General features: G+C 40.2%; 1 protein-coding gene across 10 annotated transcripts in view; it reads right to left on the minus strand.

Moving 5' to 3' along the window:
• Nucleotides 1–2081: 2081 nt before the first annotated feature.
• Nucleotides 2082–20539, minus strand: part of MYBPC1 (myosin binding protein C1) — a 96347-nt gene continuing 77889 nt past the window's right edge. For 6 of the 10 annotated variants that reach the window (XM_073788290.1, XM_073788286.1, XM_073788291.1 and 3 more), the window contains 6 exons: nt 17153–17348; nt 14269–14408; nt 10166–10325; nt 9139–9275; nt 7309–7495; nt 2082–2731 (listed from right to left, as the gene is read on the minus strand). In XM_073788290.1, coding sequence (XP_073644391.1) covers nt 2631–2731; nt 7309–7495; nt 9139–9275; nt 10166–10325; nt 14269–14408; nt 17153–17348 — 921 coding nt within the window. In that variant the 3' untranslated portion in view covers nt 2082–2630. Of the gene's footprint in view, nt 2732–3888; nt 3932–5390; nt 5450–7308; nt 7496–9138; nt 9276–10165; nt 10326–14268; nt 14409–17152; nt 17349–20539 lie in introns of all 10 variants that reach the window. The other 4 variants (XM_073788294.1, XM_073788288.1, XM_073788293.1 and 1 more) reach the window with 3 other exon arrangements.

Below are 20539 nucleotides of genomic sequence, written 5' to 3' on the forward strand. Positions count from 1 at the left end.
GATGTGGTACACATATACAATGGAATATTACTCAGCCATAAAAAAGAATGAAATAATGCCATTTGCAGCAACACAGATGGACCTAGAGATGATCATACTAAGTGAAGTAAGTCAGACAGAGAAAGACAAGTAACATATGGTATCACTCACATGTGGAATCTAATTTTTAAAAAGTGATACAAATGAACTTATTTACAAAACAGAAACAGACTTAACAGATATCAAAACCAAACCTATGGTTACCAAAGGGGAAACATCAGGAGATCAGGATTAACATACACACGCTACTATATATAAGATAGATAACCAGCAAGGACCTACTGTATAGCACAGGGAATTCTACTCAATATTCTGTGATAACCTATATGAGAAAAGAATCTGAAAAAGAATGAATATATGTATATGTATAACTGAATCACTTTGCTGTACACCTGAAACTAACACAACATTGTAAATCAACTATACTCCAATAAAATTTTTAAAAAATAAAAATAAAAGTGAGTGGGTTAAGGATGTATTGCCTTATTCCAATGTTTCTTGGAACTAGTAGGGTTTTTTCCTATTTCTATATTAATCTAGATGAAAACATTCATTAAGCCTTCTTTTAAAGTGAGTAAATAGTGTAATGCTTAAAAAATTTTTAATGTTGTATGTTTAGTTCCCCAAAAGAATTTTTGGTAAATCCTGTGATATAATGTTTTTCTTTAATAGAATGAAATTTAAACAAAATTAGAACAAAATTATAGGAAAGCTAATAGCAATGACAGCTTCTGATATTTTTTGTTCTTTGCAGTTTCAAAATAGACTTTTTCTTCTTCATGGGAACTTTACAGTAAGTACCCTTAATATGAGGAGACATCATATGTAGAAAAATAACATTACCTAGCATACAATACAGTTAGAGAGGATAACTCATGACTGGGGAAACAATATTTTGTAAAAATGCTCTATAGTTGCATTTACGCAATGTTTATAAAAAGCATAACAAATTGCCCATGACTTGGCAAAACTGGTCAATGAGTATTTGAGTTAAGCAACCAGCCCACAGCTGCAATGAGGCCCTGACCCAGCAGCGAGCTGCAGGGACCACGCCGACAAGTTTGGCCACACTCTTGTTTGTTTGGTTTGCACATGGACATACGGTCTTCACGTCTTTATAGATTAGCCAGATTTCTCTTATGTAAAATATCTCAGCCAGTAATGTGTAAACAGGTTTCCTGATTAACATGGGTATTACATAGGAATGGCACACATTATTATTTTGAAGGTAACTGAGAACATGGGGTGATAGCCAATATTCTTAACAGCCATAAGGCAAGATCACCAACCAAACAAAACAGAAAAAGAGGCAGCCACCAGAGTTTCGACGAGAACTCAAGTTTTCCCTTGCTTTTCCCCAAAGTACTGCAACTACTAGAGTTTGGACAAGAACTCAAGTTTTCCCTTGCTTTTCTCCAAAGTACTGCAACTACCTGGATCATTCACTCCTTCCCTTTATGAGCCCCACAACTACTACCCAGGTTCCTGGCTATCATCACATCTTCCCAGCTCTGATCTGGAAAGGAAGCAGAGCAGAAACTTTAAGATGCTGTCCCAGGACGCTGTGGGTCTCCCTGTAGGTCAGGATGTATTTAGCTCCTAGAACAAAAGGCCAAAAGAACAAAAGGGAGGGAGGCGAGGGAGAAAACAATAATGGTACGGTACTTGACTCCCCCTTCTACTCCACTTCCCTAACGGAGACTTTCTCTGTAACATCAGGAAGAGTGAAGGATGTTGCTAAAAAGATGACAGGCTTGCACGAACGTTTCTCAGTTTCTAGATTTGGGGAAAGGTTTTCATCAGTTTGAATGGAGGCCATCAGCAAACTCTAAATCTGTAACTGCTCTGTAGTCTGCAACAGCTCTCCATCACTGTGACTAGCTGTCTTGGCAGGAACTCTGGTGGATTTGGCCAGGATGCTATGCCAGAGACGTGATTTGGGTCAGGCCTGAGTTTGGTAGCATCTTGGCTCCCAAGATCCTTTCTGGCTGATCATGCAAACCCGAAACACATAAACGAATACTGTGTCATTTCATCATAAACACTTCAGATTTATTGTACCATTGATTGAATACATTTTCCCTTCTGTTGAGAAAACTTGTCTGAAAGACTTTAAAAAGTCTTGTAATGACTTTAAATGGGGAAAAGGGCACAGATCCCCTGGTGTTAAGTAGGGTTGTATGAAATAAACAACTCTTCTTTGCTTAGAAAAATCTCTTAGATCAAAAGAAAGATGTGTTTTTAAGATTCTATTACGGTGTATTGTACCATTTTTTTACTCTAGGGGAAAACAAAGCATTTAGAGCCTACTATTTTAAATTAAAATAAATGCTTTTGCTTATTCTATAGCTTGCTTTTTTTGGAAAGTACAGTGACCAAGCACAGACAACAATGACCAAAATGCTAACTTCAAATGAGATTTTGTTTGCAATTTTTAATTAAGCAATCTGTGCAAACATCTTTTTTTTTTTTTCAACATCAGGAGGAAAGAAAACAACCACACTTGGGAGCCTGGGAGCAAAACAGAAAATGCTTTCTCATTGCAACCCGATTTCAAAGCAGTGGTGAGCAGAGCGGCAGTGCCCAGGCCCTTAGTATTCCTCAGGATTGCTTGAGTGCAATTCTCTCAAGTATGAATCAATTACGCTAGGAGGCACACCTTGCAAGAGGAGCCTGCAGAAGGAAAGACCACCTAGAAAGGACGAGAAGGAAAAGGCAAAGTCAAAACCGTCTACACGTGAAAAATCCCTGAAACAAGACTTCTTGACTAGCTGCCTGGAAACGTGACTAATTATGTTCCAGTTAGTTACAAAGATTCACTCAGTCCCTACTTGGAAAGCTTCTCCTGGGTTTAGCAACTTTAGAATCTAAAACATTTGGCATCTAGAAGGAAAAGCAAGTTCCCTGCAGACCCACAGCAGTTTTTTGTTCCCTACTATTATTCGTTCTCAAATTCCTCACTAGTTGGAGAGTGTTTATTGCTCTTTTCGAGGTTTTGATTGCTCTTTTCGAGGTTCCTCTATAGATGATTTAAGTGTTCTGAATGAATGGCAGAATAAATGCAAATCATGTTACAAATCAGTGGGAAGAACCGTTTCCAGTTTGTTAATGTTTCTTTCAATTAAGCACAAAGAGTTCCCATTCAAGCACATGGGAGAAGAAAAAAGGAACTACTCCTTTAACTTTGGCTATTCATACACTGTCAAAAGTGCAAAAACTGGAAATATTTTGTTAAAAATAGTAAAACCTGTCCAATGCCTTCTGAAGGTAAGAGAAACACCTACTAATATTTCATACTTACCCTCCATGGTTCTGAATTATATTTAAAAAATAAAAGTACCCTTCACGAGAGAACCCACGAAACCATAAAAATGGTCCTTTAGAGAAGTGTTTTACTATTTGCTAATAAATTCACATCCAGACAAAAACAGCATGCCATTTGAACATTCTTAAAACTTCTTTAATGCAATTTGGGAAAGTCATTCTCCTTTTTTTTTTTTAAAAAAGTCACATATTGGTAGAAATGATGCCACTTATGTACATGTCCATTCCTTGATGCAAAGAGCTCAGAATGCTTGGGTATCACTCATTTTCATCTACATTAAATGCTTTAATTCATGCTCTACTGCATTCAACAACTTGCTTCATGTCAACAGAAGATTGTTGTGATGAATAAGTACTAGCTGTTAATGGCAAGATACTGAAATACACATTAAAACTACAATGTTAGGGAGTTTAAATAGTCTATTTTCATTGGGTTGCATAATGAAAATCATGCCATACTCCACAGGCTTGGTATGGCTTATGACAGTCATAAGCTTCATATGCCAAAACCATATGAAAGCTTACCTTAGATGATAATATACATTCAAAAATCCTTACTGTGCTACAACTAAGGAAAAGAGAGAGAGAGAGAGAGAGAGAGAGAGAGAGAGAGAGAGAGACATGTTGTAAGCATTAATAAAATGCTAAAACCAAAGTTGAGTACTTGGATGAAATTATGGTCACGATTATGATGAGGTGATTTCATTAATCCTTAGTCAGGTGAAAAGTACAGGAAAATAGAAGCGCACGGAATGAAGGGCTGGGATCCAGTCACTTCAAAAGGATCATTAATAGGTAAAACATTTATTAATATGCACAACCACTTTGCCTGAACAGGTGGCAAAGCCAATTCGACTGTAAAGTGAATAATTATGGTAACAGTTTCCAAACCATTAGCTAAAGAAACCCCCCTACAACATATATATATTGTGTTTTTCAACAACAGAAAAACATGGACAATCAGCAAAGCATTAGTATACATATATATATGTTGAAATTCTAAAAGGCAAAATTATCAAGTGGATATAGAAATTAGACTATTCTAGAATATTGTATTCTGAACTGACTATATATGACTGATCTAACTAAATGCAAGGCTTAAAAAAACAGGCTAGAAAGTGACTATACATGCAATCTACAAAACTTTTAAAGAAAGAGTCCTAATTCTTTCCTCTTTCGAAAGTTGATGTTATCTCTAGAAATTCAGAGAGCAAACATTGTAAACTCAGGCATGGGTCTATGTCATCAGAGTTTACATCAGGTTGTTCACCTAGCCCCAGAGAACCTCTTAATTTGCTCTTCCAAATAGGGGATCAATCATACATATACTGTAGGACTCATTTATCGCTTAATACATTTAGTAATGGAGCCTAGAATATTCTTTCCTTTTAAATTCATGAATATATGAAATAATCTTGGTCCCACGAAATTATCCAAAATGTTCAATGGATAGATGGGTTACAGACATTCTACTAGAGAATTTTTCATTGGAAAATCTTAAATATGAAAGTTTCCAGATATTGGATTCAACCAGTCCAAATAGCTTTTTATCTGTGTCCTCTCCCCATCAAAAATGCCCAGAACAATTTTTCTACAACTTAGCAATGGAAAAATGTTCAATTTTCTGAACTTCAACGTGAATCTAACGAACCCACACTGGAAGCTATCTTAAAGGAAGAACATCTCTCTCTACACTTGAAAATATTAAAGAAATGCCAAATGATTCCCAAATTTTGGTAACCTTATATCTAAAATGAGGTCATCTTCAAATGTGGCTTTCTGGCTTTATTTATGGGAACCTGTGGTATGGTCCTTAGTTTTCTGACAACACTTATTCCTATATTACCTAACATCCTTGAATAATTTTGCCTTCCTTGTTCATGGCATAACCACTGTATGCCATGAGCTGCTAAGAAATACATTTAAAAGCAAATGAGAAAGACAAGCTTTACATGCAAAGTGCGATTTCATGTAAGAGGAATGGAATGGAAAGAAGAAATATCCAGTGGGATATGAACTTATAAAACCTGTTGCTGCCCCGCCAGGAAGATTGGTTGTCCAGGGGAATTTACTCCTTGATATATCACTGCAGAATTAGAATATTTGCACCAGTATTTATTTATTCTCGGTTGACAGTCTTACTTTTTTTTTTTTTCACAGCTTAACTTGATTCAAGTCACCTATTATCAGATAACAATCTGATGATAAATAATGGTGGCTTTACTTTTAGGACCAAAAGCTTTTACTAATACATCACAGTTGATATCTTATTATGAATTTATATACTAGAATACATTATTTATGTTATTAAATTCAATTACTATACAATTACTAGAAAGAATATAGCATTTATATGCATAACATTATTCACTTATGGAGGACCCCAAATTTTGAACCATTTTGAAACCATCATTTTATATCATTAGCAACATTCAGGTATTTTCAAAGCATGCAGAAGTGGTATTGGGTTTTTGATTTTTGCGTTCTTGTTTTTTGGGTGTTGGAACATAAGTACCAACAATACCGTGGAACTAATAAGGAGTTTAGAAACCAGATGTGTTTGCAACTATGACCTTAATCTGCCTTTAAAGCTAATAAATAGGACTTCCCTGGCAGTGCAATGGTTAAGCCTTGATGCTTCCAGTGCAGGGGGCCCGGGTTCGCTCCCTGGTCGGGGAACTAGGACCCCACGTGCCACGTGGCACAGCCGAAAAAAAAAAAAAGCTAATAAATAGCTAAAAGAACAACATTTAAATTTGTATCCACTATCTCAATAGTAAAGTTTGAAATTTTCTAAGAATATTATATGCTTTACATTTAAGAGGGAAAAAACTTAAAAATTTTCTTTCTTTCAATTGTGAATCTACTATCCTGTATTATCTGAGGATGGACAAAAATCATAACAGAGAGAATACTGGTTTTTTAAAGTTACAGAAGGAAAAAATTTTTTCGAGAAGTTTCTCTACTATATTTACACTAGATTTAGGACTAAAAAACTCTTTTGTTGTTGTTGTTATTGTTTACATAAATACCCTAGGCATTTACTATGTTTTTTCTAAAATAGATATTTATAAAGTTATATCTGACTTTTAGATTATAATTTCTTCATTATAGAGAGGTAGGAAAAGTAAAGACTTTGGTTATCACAAAATGGCAAAATAATGCAATAAGAATGAGAGAAAAGACATTAGGATCATGTCACTCCTTATCTCCTAACGGTGACTCTGACAGCTGTAAGAGTTTTCATCGTATCCCAAAAGGTATTGATTGTCAAGAAAAAAACTTCAGGATACAAATTATACTCAATTAATATGAAAATTGATTAAGAGGACAATTACACTGAGACTTTTCTACCACATAAATCTTCATGTGTTTTCTTGGTTTACATTACCTGCAACACTTCTGAAAACTAGTATAAATGAAATGCATACCTACAAATGGAAATTCTCTAGTGAGATTTTTAAAGGAATGGGTTATAATATGTGTATGCTGAATTCTACATGTGTAATATTAAATACTAAATTAGTAAATTTACATATACATAGAAAGTTTCACAAAAATAGTTAAATTCCTCAACTGCAGTTTCATTAGATGCGTTTTTACATGAGGCTTCTATTTATCTAAGATGGACTACATCACCAAAGTAATACCCCTTTGACTTGATTCATTGTTACCATGCTGTGCACATACCACAATTCATTGAAATTAATAGTGCTTTAGTTAACAAGAATTGCAAGAGATGAAAGTAAGTCAACTTACAAAATCAAGTAGCCATCACAAATAAGAGTGAGTTCAGAATGTAAAAATGTCTTCCCTCCCCAAACCTTCTCCCTCCTTCCTCCCCTCCCCCAGAAAATGTTGGCAAGTAATTGGGATTTGGCAGTAAGCACAATAATTAAATGATTTTCTTTCAGTTCAGTCTACACAAGATCTGGGATGTCATACCTTTCACCTCCAGTTTGCATTCGATCTCCATTGCCCCAAGGTCATTGACTGCTTTGCAGCTGTAGGTGCCTCCGTCATAGGGGCTGGGCTTTCGAATCTCCAGAGTACAGACCCCCTGGTTGCTGAACATCCTGTATCTTGGGTCATCCACGATAGCAACTTTGTTTTTCAACCAGGTAATTTTGGGCTGAAGATGGAAGCAAATTAGGGCAAAACATATCTGTACTTAGCCTAATGATAGACCATCAAAGCCAGTGACAGAATTTTAAAGCATGGCTTAGAAAGAAACTACTACATCTAAGAAGAATCCACGTCAACTTGAGAACCGTTTCTCTCAGATTAAATTCTACTTAATGCTTGGCAAGAAAGCGAAGGGGCAGTTCTGAAGAAGCCAGCCAGATTTGTTCAGAGGACAGCCCTGGGGCAATCTTCCCCAAGATTCAGTTACATTTAAATTTGATCTACAGGTCCATGAGGTTAACTCATCCGGCAGAGTGTATACTGCTCAGTGTTTTTCAAAGAATCCCTGTAAGGCGTCATCACCAGCCAGTTTTCTCTACTTCCTTTCCCTGATATGCTTTTCTAATTCTTTATGGGCTGCTTATGCCTCCTCACCATTTAACCTCTCTTCTGACATCTGTTTTCATCACCTGGTGGCAATGGATGGATCTACTCCAAACGGATAATCCCAGATCAATCGCCCAGGAAGGCTACTCCATTCTGCTTGACTTCTGAACTACAGTTGATACCACTGACTTGCCATTTCTTTTTCATATTGTCTTCTTCTCCCTTCTGTAAATGCACACCCTCCACACTCTCCCTCTTATTGATTTTGTCTTGCTCAGACCCAGAGACAGCACTTCTCAGTGTCCTTCACACCGTCCTCTTCCTCCTTCCGCCTTTCAAATGGGAGTACTTCCTGAGGCTCACACCTTGCTCCTTGACATTTTGCTTCACTACTCTCTTTTGTTTGATATTCCTTTCTAGAGCCTTGGCTCCAAGGGGTGGGATGCAGCGTCCCCATGCTTGGGTCACCCAAACCAAGAGTCACAGCCCTCGCCTTTCTCCCAAGCTCTGGCGATGCTCTCCTCGCCTCCTGGTCGTTCCCGCTTGAATGTACCAACATCACCTCCAATTAAACATGAATTCAGCATCTTCCTCCCACCCTCAGGCTGTCTTCTCCCTTTGACTTCTCTATTTCTGCTCATGGTATATGCAGGAAAAATATCACTGTTTGCAATTTTTCCAAATTCTAGGGCACTTTCTCTCAGTGCCACCAAAGGATAGATAGCTCTATGGGCAACATTCATTCATTTGCTGTTCTTTTCAAATGCCAGCAACATGAAACCTGAAATCCTTTCTAAATCTCTTCAGTCAGATGCGATCTCTCCCTTCCTGGTACTCTGTACCCTTATCACTGTACATTCGAATTCTGCCTTGCACTATAGTACAGTTATTTGCTTTACACTATTACAGGAAGCTTGATAAATCAATATCACCATCTAATTTTTCAGGTGACACAATATTACTTCCATCTCTTTATCTCTCCGTTCTTTTAAAAATAAGTGGTTTGGTTTTTCCTTAGAAAGTGTCCCTTAGTTAGTAAAGAAATATAAATATTTTTTCTACATTTAAATAGTGTCCTTTATTATCCACCAATACCACCACCCTGTACCCCCCTCTGTATCCCAGAAAAAGACACAAATAGCAGTTGGAAGCTCAGTTTATATTACTACTTATAATTATGACAGAGTGAATATAAAAGAGGGGGGTTGGGAATTAATTTTTAAATTTAATTAATGTGATTAAAAAAACCCCAAAACATGGTACCTTAGGATTTCCTCTCACACTGCAGTTCAGGGTGGCATTGTAACCAGCTATGGCGTAGGTGTTGACCAATGGCTGAGTAAACATGGGTGCCTCTGTGAAATTGAAGTCTTCATACACTGGATTTTTGTAGATTTTACCTTAAAAACAAGCATTAGAGATATACAAATTGGCCTGAGAATATATTATTCTTAGCATACTTGACTCACGTTGAAAACTTCCCTGAGCTTAGAAAAACATGTGTGAAGGCCACAGGGCATTCATTCAGAAGGATACCAATGTACAGCCCATCACACACAGGAAAGAAACCCAGAGGGGTCATCTGGAACTGAAATAAGTATTGGGAAGAATTCAGTGTCTGGGTGTTTTGCTCAACAATGTGCTTTAACGTGAAAGTAACGAGGAAGGGCAGGAAGGACACGGTTTATGAGGAAATGAAATGACAGGGGTGGAATCCAACTTCTCCTTTCATTGAAAAGTGGCTCTCATGTGTAGCATCCTTGAAGGTGTCCAAGAATAAAAGTAACCCAAGCTCTAAAAGTAAATGGTGACTTTTTCCTACCCCTGTGATCTTAGCCATTGAGAGACCCACTACCAGGATGTTGCCATGAATGAAAGCTTGTACGTTAAAAAACGCAATCATAATATAATTTTCCTTAAAATATTTTACTTGTAAGATTAACATTTTGGTTGGACGTTCTTACCATAATTTTATTATTTATTATTTTTTATTTCTTACGACAACAGAAATTTATTCCTTCACAGTTCTTGAGGCCAGAGATACAAAATCAAGGTGTTGGCAGGGCCACGCTGACCCTGGAGATTGGAGCAGGGAATCTGTTCCTTGCCTCCTCCAGCTTCTGGTGGCTGCCAGCATTCCCTGGCCTGTGGCTGCATCTCCTTACCATAATTTTAAATGTGTGTTTATGATATTCTTATCCCCTTTCACCACATCTCTTTTTCTTTCTGTCTTCTCTGTCTCATCACTGAAAATCAAGGTTCCCAGATGTCCAGCCCGCTTCCAACTCACCATCCTTGGCAATCAGGGCACTCTCTTTTGTCATTGTTGCATCCTCACTGAGGCCGCACATGTTTTCAGCAAACACCCGGAAGTAATACTCATTTCCGATAACCAGTTCAGTAATGGTGGCACTGGTTCGGTGATAATGCTCAATGACAGTGAACCACTCCTGAAAACAAAAATAAGAATTTGAGGAAAATCACTTAAAAATACACAGCTATTTCACCTGTTGATTCAAATAAATAACAGGGATGTTGCATTAACTAAGAGGAAAAAAGAGCACTAATTTTTTATACTGAGGGTAACAGAAATGTATATTTAATTTGTTTAACGCTTTACAATTGATTTACACTTGACTACGTCATTTAATCTTCATTTACACATTAGATTCATTTACCCTAGATGTGGATGGAAGAAATTTTCATATATTGAGGTATGAAGAAGTCATTCTGGCTTATATGTGGTTTAACTTAAACTTTATGCTAACTAGAACAGCCCGTTTTGGGGCCTAATAAACATACATTGTACACCTGCTTTAACCATTTAAAGAAAAGCATGCACTGTCCAGAAGTGAAGAAGGTCTCTTTTGAAGATCAGATAAATGCCTCCTTTCCTGGGACATCAATGCTTGTACTCCTTCCGTGATAAAGCTCCCTTCCTCGGGCACCAAAGTCATAATGACTTGCTGTGTATGTGCTGAACTGTCTCTTTTGGAAACCTTGAAGGAATGTATCTCTGTCATATCTGAGGTTCTTTGTTCAAACAAGGTTAAAAACTGTGCTGGGGCTTCCCTGGTGGCGCAGTGGTTGAGAGTCCGCCTGCCGATGCAGGGGACACGGGTTCGTGCCCCGGTCTGGGAGGATCCCACATGCCGCGGAGCGGCTGGGCGCGTGAGCCGTGGCCGCTGAGCCTGCGCGTCCAGAGCCTGTGCTCCGCGACGGGAGAGGCCACAACAGTGAGAGGCCCAAGTAACGCAAAAAAAAAAAAAAAAAAAAAAAAAAAGAAAGAAAAACTGTGCTGAAAGCTATGCTTCTGTGGAGCAGTTCCTCAGAGCTGTCTGAGAGGCTGTCTGCCGGGCTATAGTCCTCTCCTCTATTTTTTTTTTTTTTTTGGGTACGCGGGCCTCTCACTGTTGTGGCCTCTCCCGCTGCGGAGCACAGGCTCCGGACGCGCAGGCTCAGCGGCCACGGCTCACGGGCCCAGCCGCTCCGCGGCATGTGGGATCTTCCCGGACCGGGGCACGAACCCGCGTCCCCTGCATCGGCAGGCAGACTCTCAACCACTGCGCCACCCGGGAAGCCCTCCTCTATTCTTATAGTAAATTGGTTATTGGTTATTTCCATGGACAATGTCAACTACTATCTTTATATTTTCTACATTACTGTGCAGTGTCTGTCATCTATCTGTCTACCTACCTACCTGCCTATTTATCTTTTGTATAACAAAGTATAATTATAGAATTTTCATGCCAACTTATCTATTCTGAGGGAGAGATGATGCTAAACCACAAAAATTAATACCACCCAATCAACTTGCCTAACATTATTACCACAGGTTCTTTCAATTCTTTGCTCAGATATTACTTCCTCTACTGTTTACCCTCTCACCACTCTACTTTGGTCATACTTTTTCACCTTAACCTGGCTACGTTTTCTTCACAGTACTTGTTACCTTAAATATATGACATACTTACTATTTTACTTATCTGCTACCTCCCCCACTGGAATGGATACACAGTGATGGTAAAAATGGACTTTTCTTCTCACCCCTGTATTTCCAGTGCCTTCTCACAGCACCTGGTATACAGTAGGTAGCATGCACAAAATAAATGTTCATTGAATACAGGAATGAATGAATGAGCTAAAGCTATATTATTCTCTTTTTTTTGACTTTTTCCTCACCATGTCAAGAAATACAGTGGTTTCAAAGTTTATGTTGCCACCAGTAGAAAACCACATTGTACTACATATGTTTAGTACCACTAATTGAGAAAATATATTTGCTGACAAAAAATTTCAGAAAGGAAAACGATTTTCCTTGCAACTTTTAGGGGCCATGATCATCTCTATATTTGGGATATTTTAAAGACACCAGACAATTGTAGTTATGCCCTCCTTTATTTCCAAAGCACTTTATGCAAACCTTTATTCCAACATTTATTAAACTTTTTATCATTTGGCTTTATGTCTTTCTGCTTGCTTAAACTATGAGTGGTCCAAGAGCAGGAGCTGTCTTTTTTTTTTTTTTTTTTTTTTTTTTTTTTTTTTTTTTGCGGTACGCGGGCCTCTCACTGTTGTGGCCTCTCCCGTTGAGGAGCACAGGCTCCGGACGTGCAGGCTCAGCGGCCATGGCTCACGGGCCCAGCCGCTCCACAGCATGTGGGATCTTCCCGGACCGGGGCACGAACCCGTGTCCCCTGCATCGGCAGGCGGACTCTCAACCACTGCGCCACCAGGGAAGCCCGAGGAGCTGTCTTTTTGTTTTTGATCCACCAGCTAGAACACTGCTCAACAAATAGTTAATGAATGAATAAATGAATGTGTTGGCATACATTGTGAGAACAATGTTTATGGAAGGTATAAAGGACTATAGGATTTAAGTGGAAAACAGCATCTGTAGCCACAGTGAGATAGTGGTGTGGTGACCTCCGGGGAAGTGCACTGGGCAGAGTGAGCATCTTCTGGTCTGTAGGCCTGCCCTTGCTGAAATGCACCAGAAACACAAGGGGATGGGATTGGGGTTCCTCTCCTGTCAGCAGGCAGACCTCAGACACACGAAGCAGCAGGAAAGTCCTGGTTCAGCTGGACTTGACTAGATATCTGAGAAGACAACTGTTGGCAATGTGGTGGGGGTGGAAGAATGGGGGGCACCTGGAGGCAGTGTGGTACCCCTGGATTCACTGCCAGTATCTGGACCAAGGTCCAAAGAAGAGCCCTCATTGCTAAGGAAATCCAAGGTGGTAAATACTTCCCCTGCAAAGTCATCCATTGATCTAGCTCTCAAGCTGTCCAGGTTTGGCTGAAACATGTTTCTGTAAATGCCAAGTCTTATTTTGTCATGTAACACCCACCCAGGGGTGGGGGGAAAGACATGCTAGAAATAGTTTATGGAAAGGCAAGGCTTGAAATCCATTCCAGTTACTTAGACTGCTCTTTCCAACCCTCTCCCCTTCTATTAACCCAATGTAACCTTATACCCTAAGTTCTTACTGACATCTAGCAGTGTAAATGCCTGCAGACTTCCTATCAATATCATTTGGTACGATGTTTTACTCTTCCTATGAGAATGAATAGTGGCTCCAAGCCATCCTGTGTCCAAACATTCATTTATTCATTCATTGACTTACAGGTAGAGCAATGGTAGTTGTAGTGGATGGATTCTGATTCAGAAAGACCTAGACTTTAACATTTAAAATCTGGTGATCTAACATAGGTAATAATAATTCATACTCCAACTGAGTTGCTTCTTGAATACTCTAAATGCTTCTCCTCCTCAGGACCTTTGCATATGCCGTTACCTTTAGAATCTTTCTTTTCTAACTGGAATTTTTTTTTTTTTTTTAAAGACATCAGTCCATGCTACCAACATTCATTTTACAAGGAGGAAGAAGTTGCATGGGTGCAGATCTGAGTCAGAATCCACAGTGAGTAAATATCTGTTGAACGAATAACTTTACTGAATTCTACTGAGCATTCTGCCAGTTGCTTTATATTGTTTCGGCCTCACTGTGCGACATGCAGGATCTTAGTTCCCTGCCCAGGGATCGAACCCACACCCCCCGCAGTGGAAGCATGGAGTCTTAGCCAGTGGACCTCCAGGGCAGCCCCTGTTTTAGCCTCTTGATAAACAAGCGAGGTAAACATCAGTGTCCTTATTTTACAGATGAGGGAAATGGAGATCAAAGAGGTTAAGTGACCACATGTGTATGTGGTTTTAAGTGGAAATGCAAGTCCAACTCTTCGCGGCTCCCAAGGCTTTACCCTTTCCACTGTGCCACATCACTTCTCCATGTCCCTCATGAGTTCCTCACCAGAGAGGACCTCATGCTTCCCCCTTTACTTCTGATGAAATGTTATTTTGCTGCTGCGGAACCAGAGAAAGCCAGACCTTACCATGCTCTTCTTGTCGGCCTTCTGGATCGTGTACCCTGTAATGGCAGTATTCCCATCATCCTTTGGTGGTGTCCATGATAGAGCAACATTCTCTCCCCAGACATCGTCGATCTTCACAACTTGGGGTGGACCCGGACGGTCTGTAGGATGAATTCATGGCATCACTGTGAGGTCACTTTCCCCCCTACCTAGACCTCGTTACAGGAGGATATTTTAAAATGTCCTTTCCTTCCTGTATTTCTACCCACGTTTCTTTTGCATTCTTCTTCTCCGGAGAAGTACAACGCACTCCTACTAATCTTATCTGGAAACCCTTGACTTTCATCTTCATGGAAAGAAAAGGATTTTGAAAGGCAAATGTAAATGAAACTTCAAACATCATTAACCATCCCTCCAGGGGCCGACTACTGGCAGTGAGTCACAGGCTACCCTGCCTAATGGGAAAGGTAAGCTGATGCTAGACTTGAAATCATAGAGCCTACCTGGGCTGTGTAGCTCCAGCTTTCGGTGAGAGGCCCGAAGCCCACTGTCTGTGAGAGAGGTCCTCTGCTGCACTCAAAAGGCACCTTTAATGGGAGTGAGGAAAACTTATTTCCTCGGCCATCGCTCCCTCCAAGATTCATTTGTATTTATCAGTGTTTCCATGTTATGGAAGTAGAATGCATTCATGAAGAAATAAAGTCTTTCTTCACTTTATTTTCTGCACTATGAATTTCTGTGACCTCTGACCTTCCAGTAAATTGCAGTAACATTCAGAAAGGCCCAAAGTCAAGTAAACGAAAACTTGGGGGGAGGAATAAAGTGGAAGGTTGGGACTGAAATATAACACTAGTATATATAAAATAGATAACTAATAAGAACCTACCGGGTAGCACAGGGAACTCTACCCAATACTCTGTAATGACCTATATGGGAATAGAATCTAAAAAGAGTGGATATATGTATATGTATTCACTCTGCTATACAGCAGAAATGAACACAACATTGTAAATCAACTATACTTCAAGAAAAATTAATTAATAAAAAAGAAAACTAAATCTTCATTGGGAGGCCCCCTCAAAAAAAATCACGCATAGAGGTTCAAGGAAGGACAATAATATTACGTATCTACATAGCACTTGTTAATTTTTTCAGAGAAATTTCACATCTGTTATCCTTTGCGGTGCAAGCAGTACCCTTTCTGTCCTGAAATATTTTTCAGGTATTAAAATGCAACTATAATTATTTCTATTTGAAATGTCAGATTGAAAAGAGTAAATATCAGAGTGCTTTCTCATGTTTTTCTCTCTTTTAAGCAACATTTAACATGCAGTCTTCATGGGCTCCGGGGGTGGAGGGAAACCACAGTGATAATCCTCACTTCCTTTCTACAATTACCAACAATGAGTCTCTACAACCACAGTTTTCTATCTCCTGTTTTCACCAACCTGTCCTACAGACAGATGTCTTCCCCCAGTTCAACTTCCCACCTGCACCCCAGGTCTGCTTTGTCTTCAAAGTTCACGTTGGCTTTTCAAACACTGGCTCCCCAACAGTAAATGGCTAGATTTTTACAGTCATGGCAGAAACATGAACTTGGGACTAATAAAATAAGTAGGATACTAATTGTTACTATTTATTGAACACTTTGAGCGTGTGAGTGACGTGCCAGGTGCTCGTAACTACCTGGTAAAGTAACTACATGGCAAAGTAGGAAAAAGAAAAAAGTCCTTTGTCGTGTTTCAGAGGGCAAGGCTCTTCCAGACCCAACCACAAGGGCTTCCATTAAAATAGAGCCAGCGCATAGCACAGGGTGATCAGCTCTGTGCTTTGTGTCCACCTAGAAGGATGGGATAGGGAGGGTGGGAGGGAGACACAAGAGGGAGGGGATATGGGGATATATGTATATGTATAGCTGATTCACTTTGTTATATAGCAGAAACTAATACAGCGTTGTAAAGCAATTATACTCCAATAAAGATGTTTAAAATAAATAAATCAATTAAATAAAATTAAATGGAGCCAGGCCAGACCCAAGGGCACACAGAACATCCTCAACACTCCTTTCAACTTAACAAAAATCAAGACAGTTTAGTCAGCACGAAAAGATTGCTTAGTTTAAAGGACATGAGCTTTCATCTAAGGGAAGGCTTGCCACAGGAAGCTGCTCCTTTGGTTAGGGAGCCTAATTCTAGCACATGTGATAAACTGTAATCATAAAATTGACTGGAGACAAGGCTTCTCCTAACTCTGCTCTTAAATTTACTTCTTGACATTGCAAACATTATAGAACAGTTCAAGCGAGAAGGGTCTACTGTAAGAGATCCTCCCTTTATTGCCCTAACGGTGCAAACAAGTAAGAACTAACCTTGTTTGGAGAGGTAAGTATCTAAGCCCTGCGCGACCAACCACAATTCAGTCTTTAACTGTTTAACTCTGCTTAGGTGTACCTTGCTTACAGTTAATAAAAATTCTTCATTCTCCATTAACGTTACTATTAGCAAATTTTAAATGTAGTAAGAAACGTGTTAAACTATATCTAGAATCTATAATGTTTTCTTAATGCAAGAATTCAACATGGGAAATAGTTTTATCATTGAAGAGTTGAGAAACAGAGTAAGAGAGAACTGGATTGTAAAACAGTACTGATAGTTTTCACTAGAAAGTAATATACATTAATTTTCTTTACTATATATGCCCTAAGTCTCCCATGGTTAGTCCTTTTAGTCAGTGAAAAATTATTCTAAAATGCTAACCAATCTTCCTAATTTATCTATTTTTTTAAATTCTAAAAAGAGGAATTTTCTGTAGAGCCAGCCTAACAGAAGAAATTCTGACTCTTGCCCTATTGACAAGGACAACTTGTCTCCATATAGAATGTTCTAGTTCCCTCCTCCAAACCTACCAACAACCTGGATATCAATGGATGCAGTTTCCACGTATTTTTCCACTTTGACCTGCAGATCATATTTCCCAGAATGGCTCCTCTCCGCTTTTCTGATAAATATGATTGTATCAGTCTCAGAGTTGCGAATGTTGATCTGATTCTTATCAATAGGTGCCCCATCTTTCTTCCAAGTTACTTCTGGTCTTGGTTTTCCCTTAAAAGAAAAAAAAAAAAGACAGAAAAAGTAGAGGCGGGAGGGGATCAGATTGTCTCATTTCTTTTCAGCATTAAATAAATGGGCAGTGGCTTACCCCATCCTAGGCAAGTTTGGAAAATGGCCTGGTGGTGGGCAGTTATAGCAGTAATGTAATATTCACTACTGCCCATTGATTGCATTCTGCATGCAAGGTACTATGTTAGGTACGTGATATTTATAACTTCCCTTACTCTTCACATCAGGATAAGTATCATTATCCTCATTTTTTTTTTTTTTTTTTACTGGTACGTGGGCCTCTCACTGCTGTGGCCTCTCCCGCCGCGGAGCACAGCCTCCGGACGCACAGGCTCAGCAGCCATGGCTCACGGGCCCAGCCGCTCCACGGCATGTGGGATCCTCCCGGACCGGGGCACGAACCCGTGTCCCCTGCATCGGCAGGTGGACTCTCAACCACTGTGCCACCAGGGAAGCCCCCCCCACCTTTTTTTGATAAAGGTATTAAATGACTTGCACAAGGCCTTGCAGCTAAGTGCTGGAAGCTGGTCTTCTAGCCTGGTCTCTTCAGCTCCAAAGCCTGCACATCACAGCCTAATGGTTCAGAACATGGGCCCTGGGACCCTAGAATCTGTATTTGGATCCTGACTCCACTACTTAATAGCTGTGTGACCTTGGGCAAGTTACTTAAACTCTCTGCCTCAGTTTCCCAATCTGTAAAGTGGAATGAGAGTACCTTTCTTCAGGGTGGTTATCACAACTGAAGTTCTTAGAAAGCTTCTGTACACTGCAGAGGTGTTTCATTAATATCATCTACATGCTAATGATTATTATTGTTCCACTGTACTGTGTTGCTCATTTCAGACTTGTCTGTAATTCTCTCTCTGTTCTCTCTAGCAGCTGAAACTATTCTTTAAGAGCAGACTTTGAGTAATTATAATCTCATTCAAGGACATGAGTTGTTTTTTTTTTTTTTTGGCAGTACGCGGGCCTCTCACTGTTGCGGCCTCTCCCGTTGCAGAGCACAGGTTCCGGACGCGCAGGCTCAGCAGCCATGGCTCACGGGCCCAGCCGCTCCACGGCATGTGGGATCTTCCCGGACCAGGGCACGAACCCGTGTCCTCTGCCTCAGCAGGCGGACTCTCAACCACTGCGCCACCAGGGAAGCCCAAGGACATGAGCTTTAGTTTACGTTACAAAGAAACTTCCTAGGATTCCTGAGCACCCAGGCTCACCCCACAGACAGGAACCAAGCATTAATTCCGTTGGGAAACGCACAGCCTTCCCATGGGCTCCTAATGTGACTTGTTGATAGGTTCTGCTAAGGAATGTGAGAGACACACATCAAACCCCTCCCCACAGGGCTTGAAGAATGGTTGCAGGTGCTCAGATGTGCATATGGGAAGTAGAGAACAATACTGTTAAAGATGGGAAAAATAGTTCCAGGTCTCATTTCCTTAAGTGTACAATTTACTATTAACTACTGGGGGAAAAAACTGAGTTCTCTGATAACGTTTGGAGTGAAAAAAGCACTGGATTCAGTGTCTGGAGATATAGACTCTGTTCACGGCACTATCATTTATTTGCTGTGTGACTTTGGGCAAGTCACTTAGCTTCTCTGAATGTCAGTTTCTTCCCTTCTCAAGGAGGGTAAGGAAATCTGCCATTCCTGCCTCACAAGGTGTATCTGGGGCTCAAATGAGAAAAGGTTCGAGAACTTTAGAGGTTACATAAATATACAAACATGACATACTAGTCTCATCATCCCCTTCCTAGTAGCTGACCAGCCCCTGGGATGCCATACCTATGAGGTCCCTGTTCTCATGCTCTCTCCTCTCCCAGACCCAGGGACAGAGCTGAATACACTCTCCCATTCCCAACAAGATCTGGGAACTGGGATTAGCCCTAGCTGTTGCCATGACGTGGAAACTAGAGGGCTGATTCAGCCCCAATCCAGGGCTGGAGCTGGGTCCTGGGTGCCCGCCTTGTGCCAACTCCTGGTTTTTTTTTAGGCTGTGGGAGGACAGAAGTGGGAGGAACCTTGCCAAGCCATCGCCTTCCTCCTCTGCTGTGTTCACACTCACGTCCTCCTTGACTTCCGTTCTGATTTCAGGTGCTGTGTATGTAGAAGCTAACTGCCTCTTCTAAGGCTGGGCCCCGGGTGCAATGAGAATGGCCTGAACTGCCTGTCCCTTTAGGTTAGTTTTCATGGGAGCCTGTGTTTGAACCAGCTCTGCATGTGTGTGTGTATCCAAATGTTTTCAGAGACCTAAATTCTAGTTCTAAGGCCATGCTGTCTGACGTAACAGCCGCAAGCTCAATGTGGCCATTTAAACTAAAACTAATTAAAATTAAGGAAAATTAAAAATTCATTTCCCCAGTTGCCCTAGTTCCTAGCTGCACCTTTCAAGTCCTCAATAGACACATTTGGCTGCTGGCTACCATACTGGACATTGCATACACAGAACATTCCTATCATCACAGAAAGTTCTACTGAACAGCACTGTTTAGAGGCATAAAAGGAATCAAATGAGTAAGGAGGGAATGGTGCAGTGGGTGTTGTGTGTGTGTGTGTGTGTGTGAGAGTGAGAGAGTGAGTGAGTGAGAGAGAGAGAGAGAGAGAGAGAGAGAGAAAGAGAGAGAGAGAGAGAGAGAGACCAAAAGTGATTATCATATGCAAAGCCTGGTTAACCTTATAAACAACAGATACTTTTGAGGGAGCGATGATTTAACAATGCTCATTTATTTCAGTTAGGGGCATCAAAATTTCAAATGTCAGTTATCCCTCATTGGAATTTGGGTGATTTGAGTGTGGTTTGGGGAAATCATGGGAAGTAAGGACATGTTGTTTTCCTGAATGTTACACCAAGAACTTCACTTAAAAGGAAGATCAGTTTTACAGATGGATAGAACCAGAAAGATCTTTAAGCATTTCTTGTTTCGGTGTGTCCTTGGTGTTTCCTCTCTGGCCCCCTATGGTCCCTGAGCCTCAGACAAGACTAGGCCTCATTTATCTCATGCAGAAGGAAAATCCACTTTTATAGATTTCTGTACTTGTAAAGCAGGAGGTTGTTTAATCACTCTCCAAATCTCCTCCATCCTTTCCTGCCTTTCCTCTGAGGTAATTCTGAATCACGAATAACTTAAATGCTGAAGTCCCTCCCTCTACTCCTTCAACACCCCAGCATGGGAAG

This window comes from Tursiops truncatus, chromosome 11 (assembly GCF_011762595.2).
Source record: "Tursiops truncatus isolate mTurTru1 chromosome 11, mTurTru1.mat.Y, whole genome shotgun sequence".
Taxonomy (NCBI): Eukaryota; Metazoa; Chordata; class Mammalia; order Artiodactyla; family Delphinidae; genus Tursiops; species Tursiops truncatus.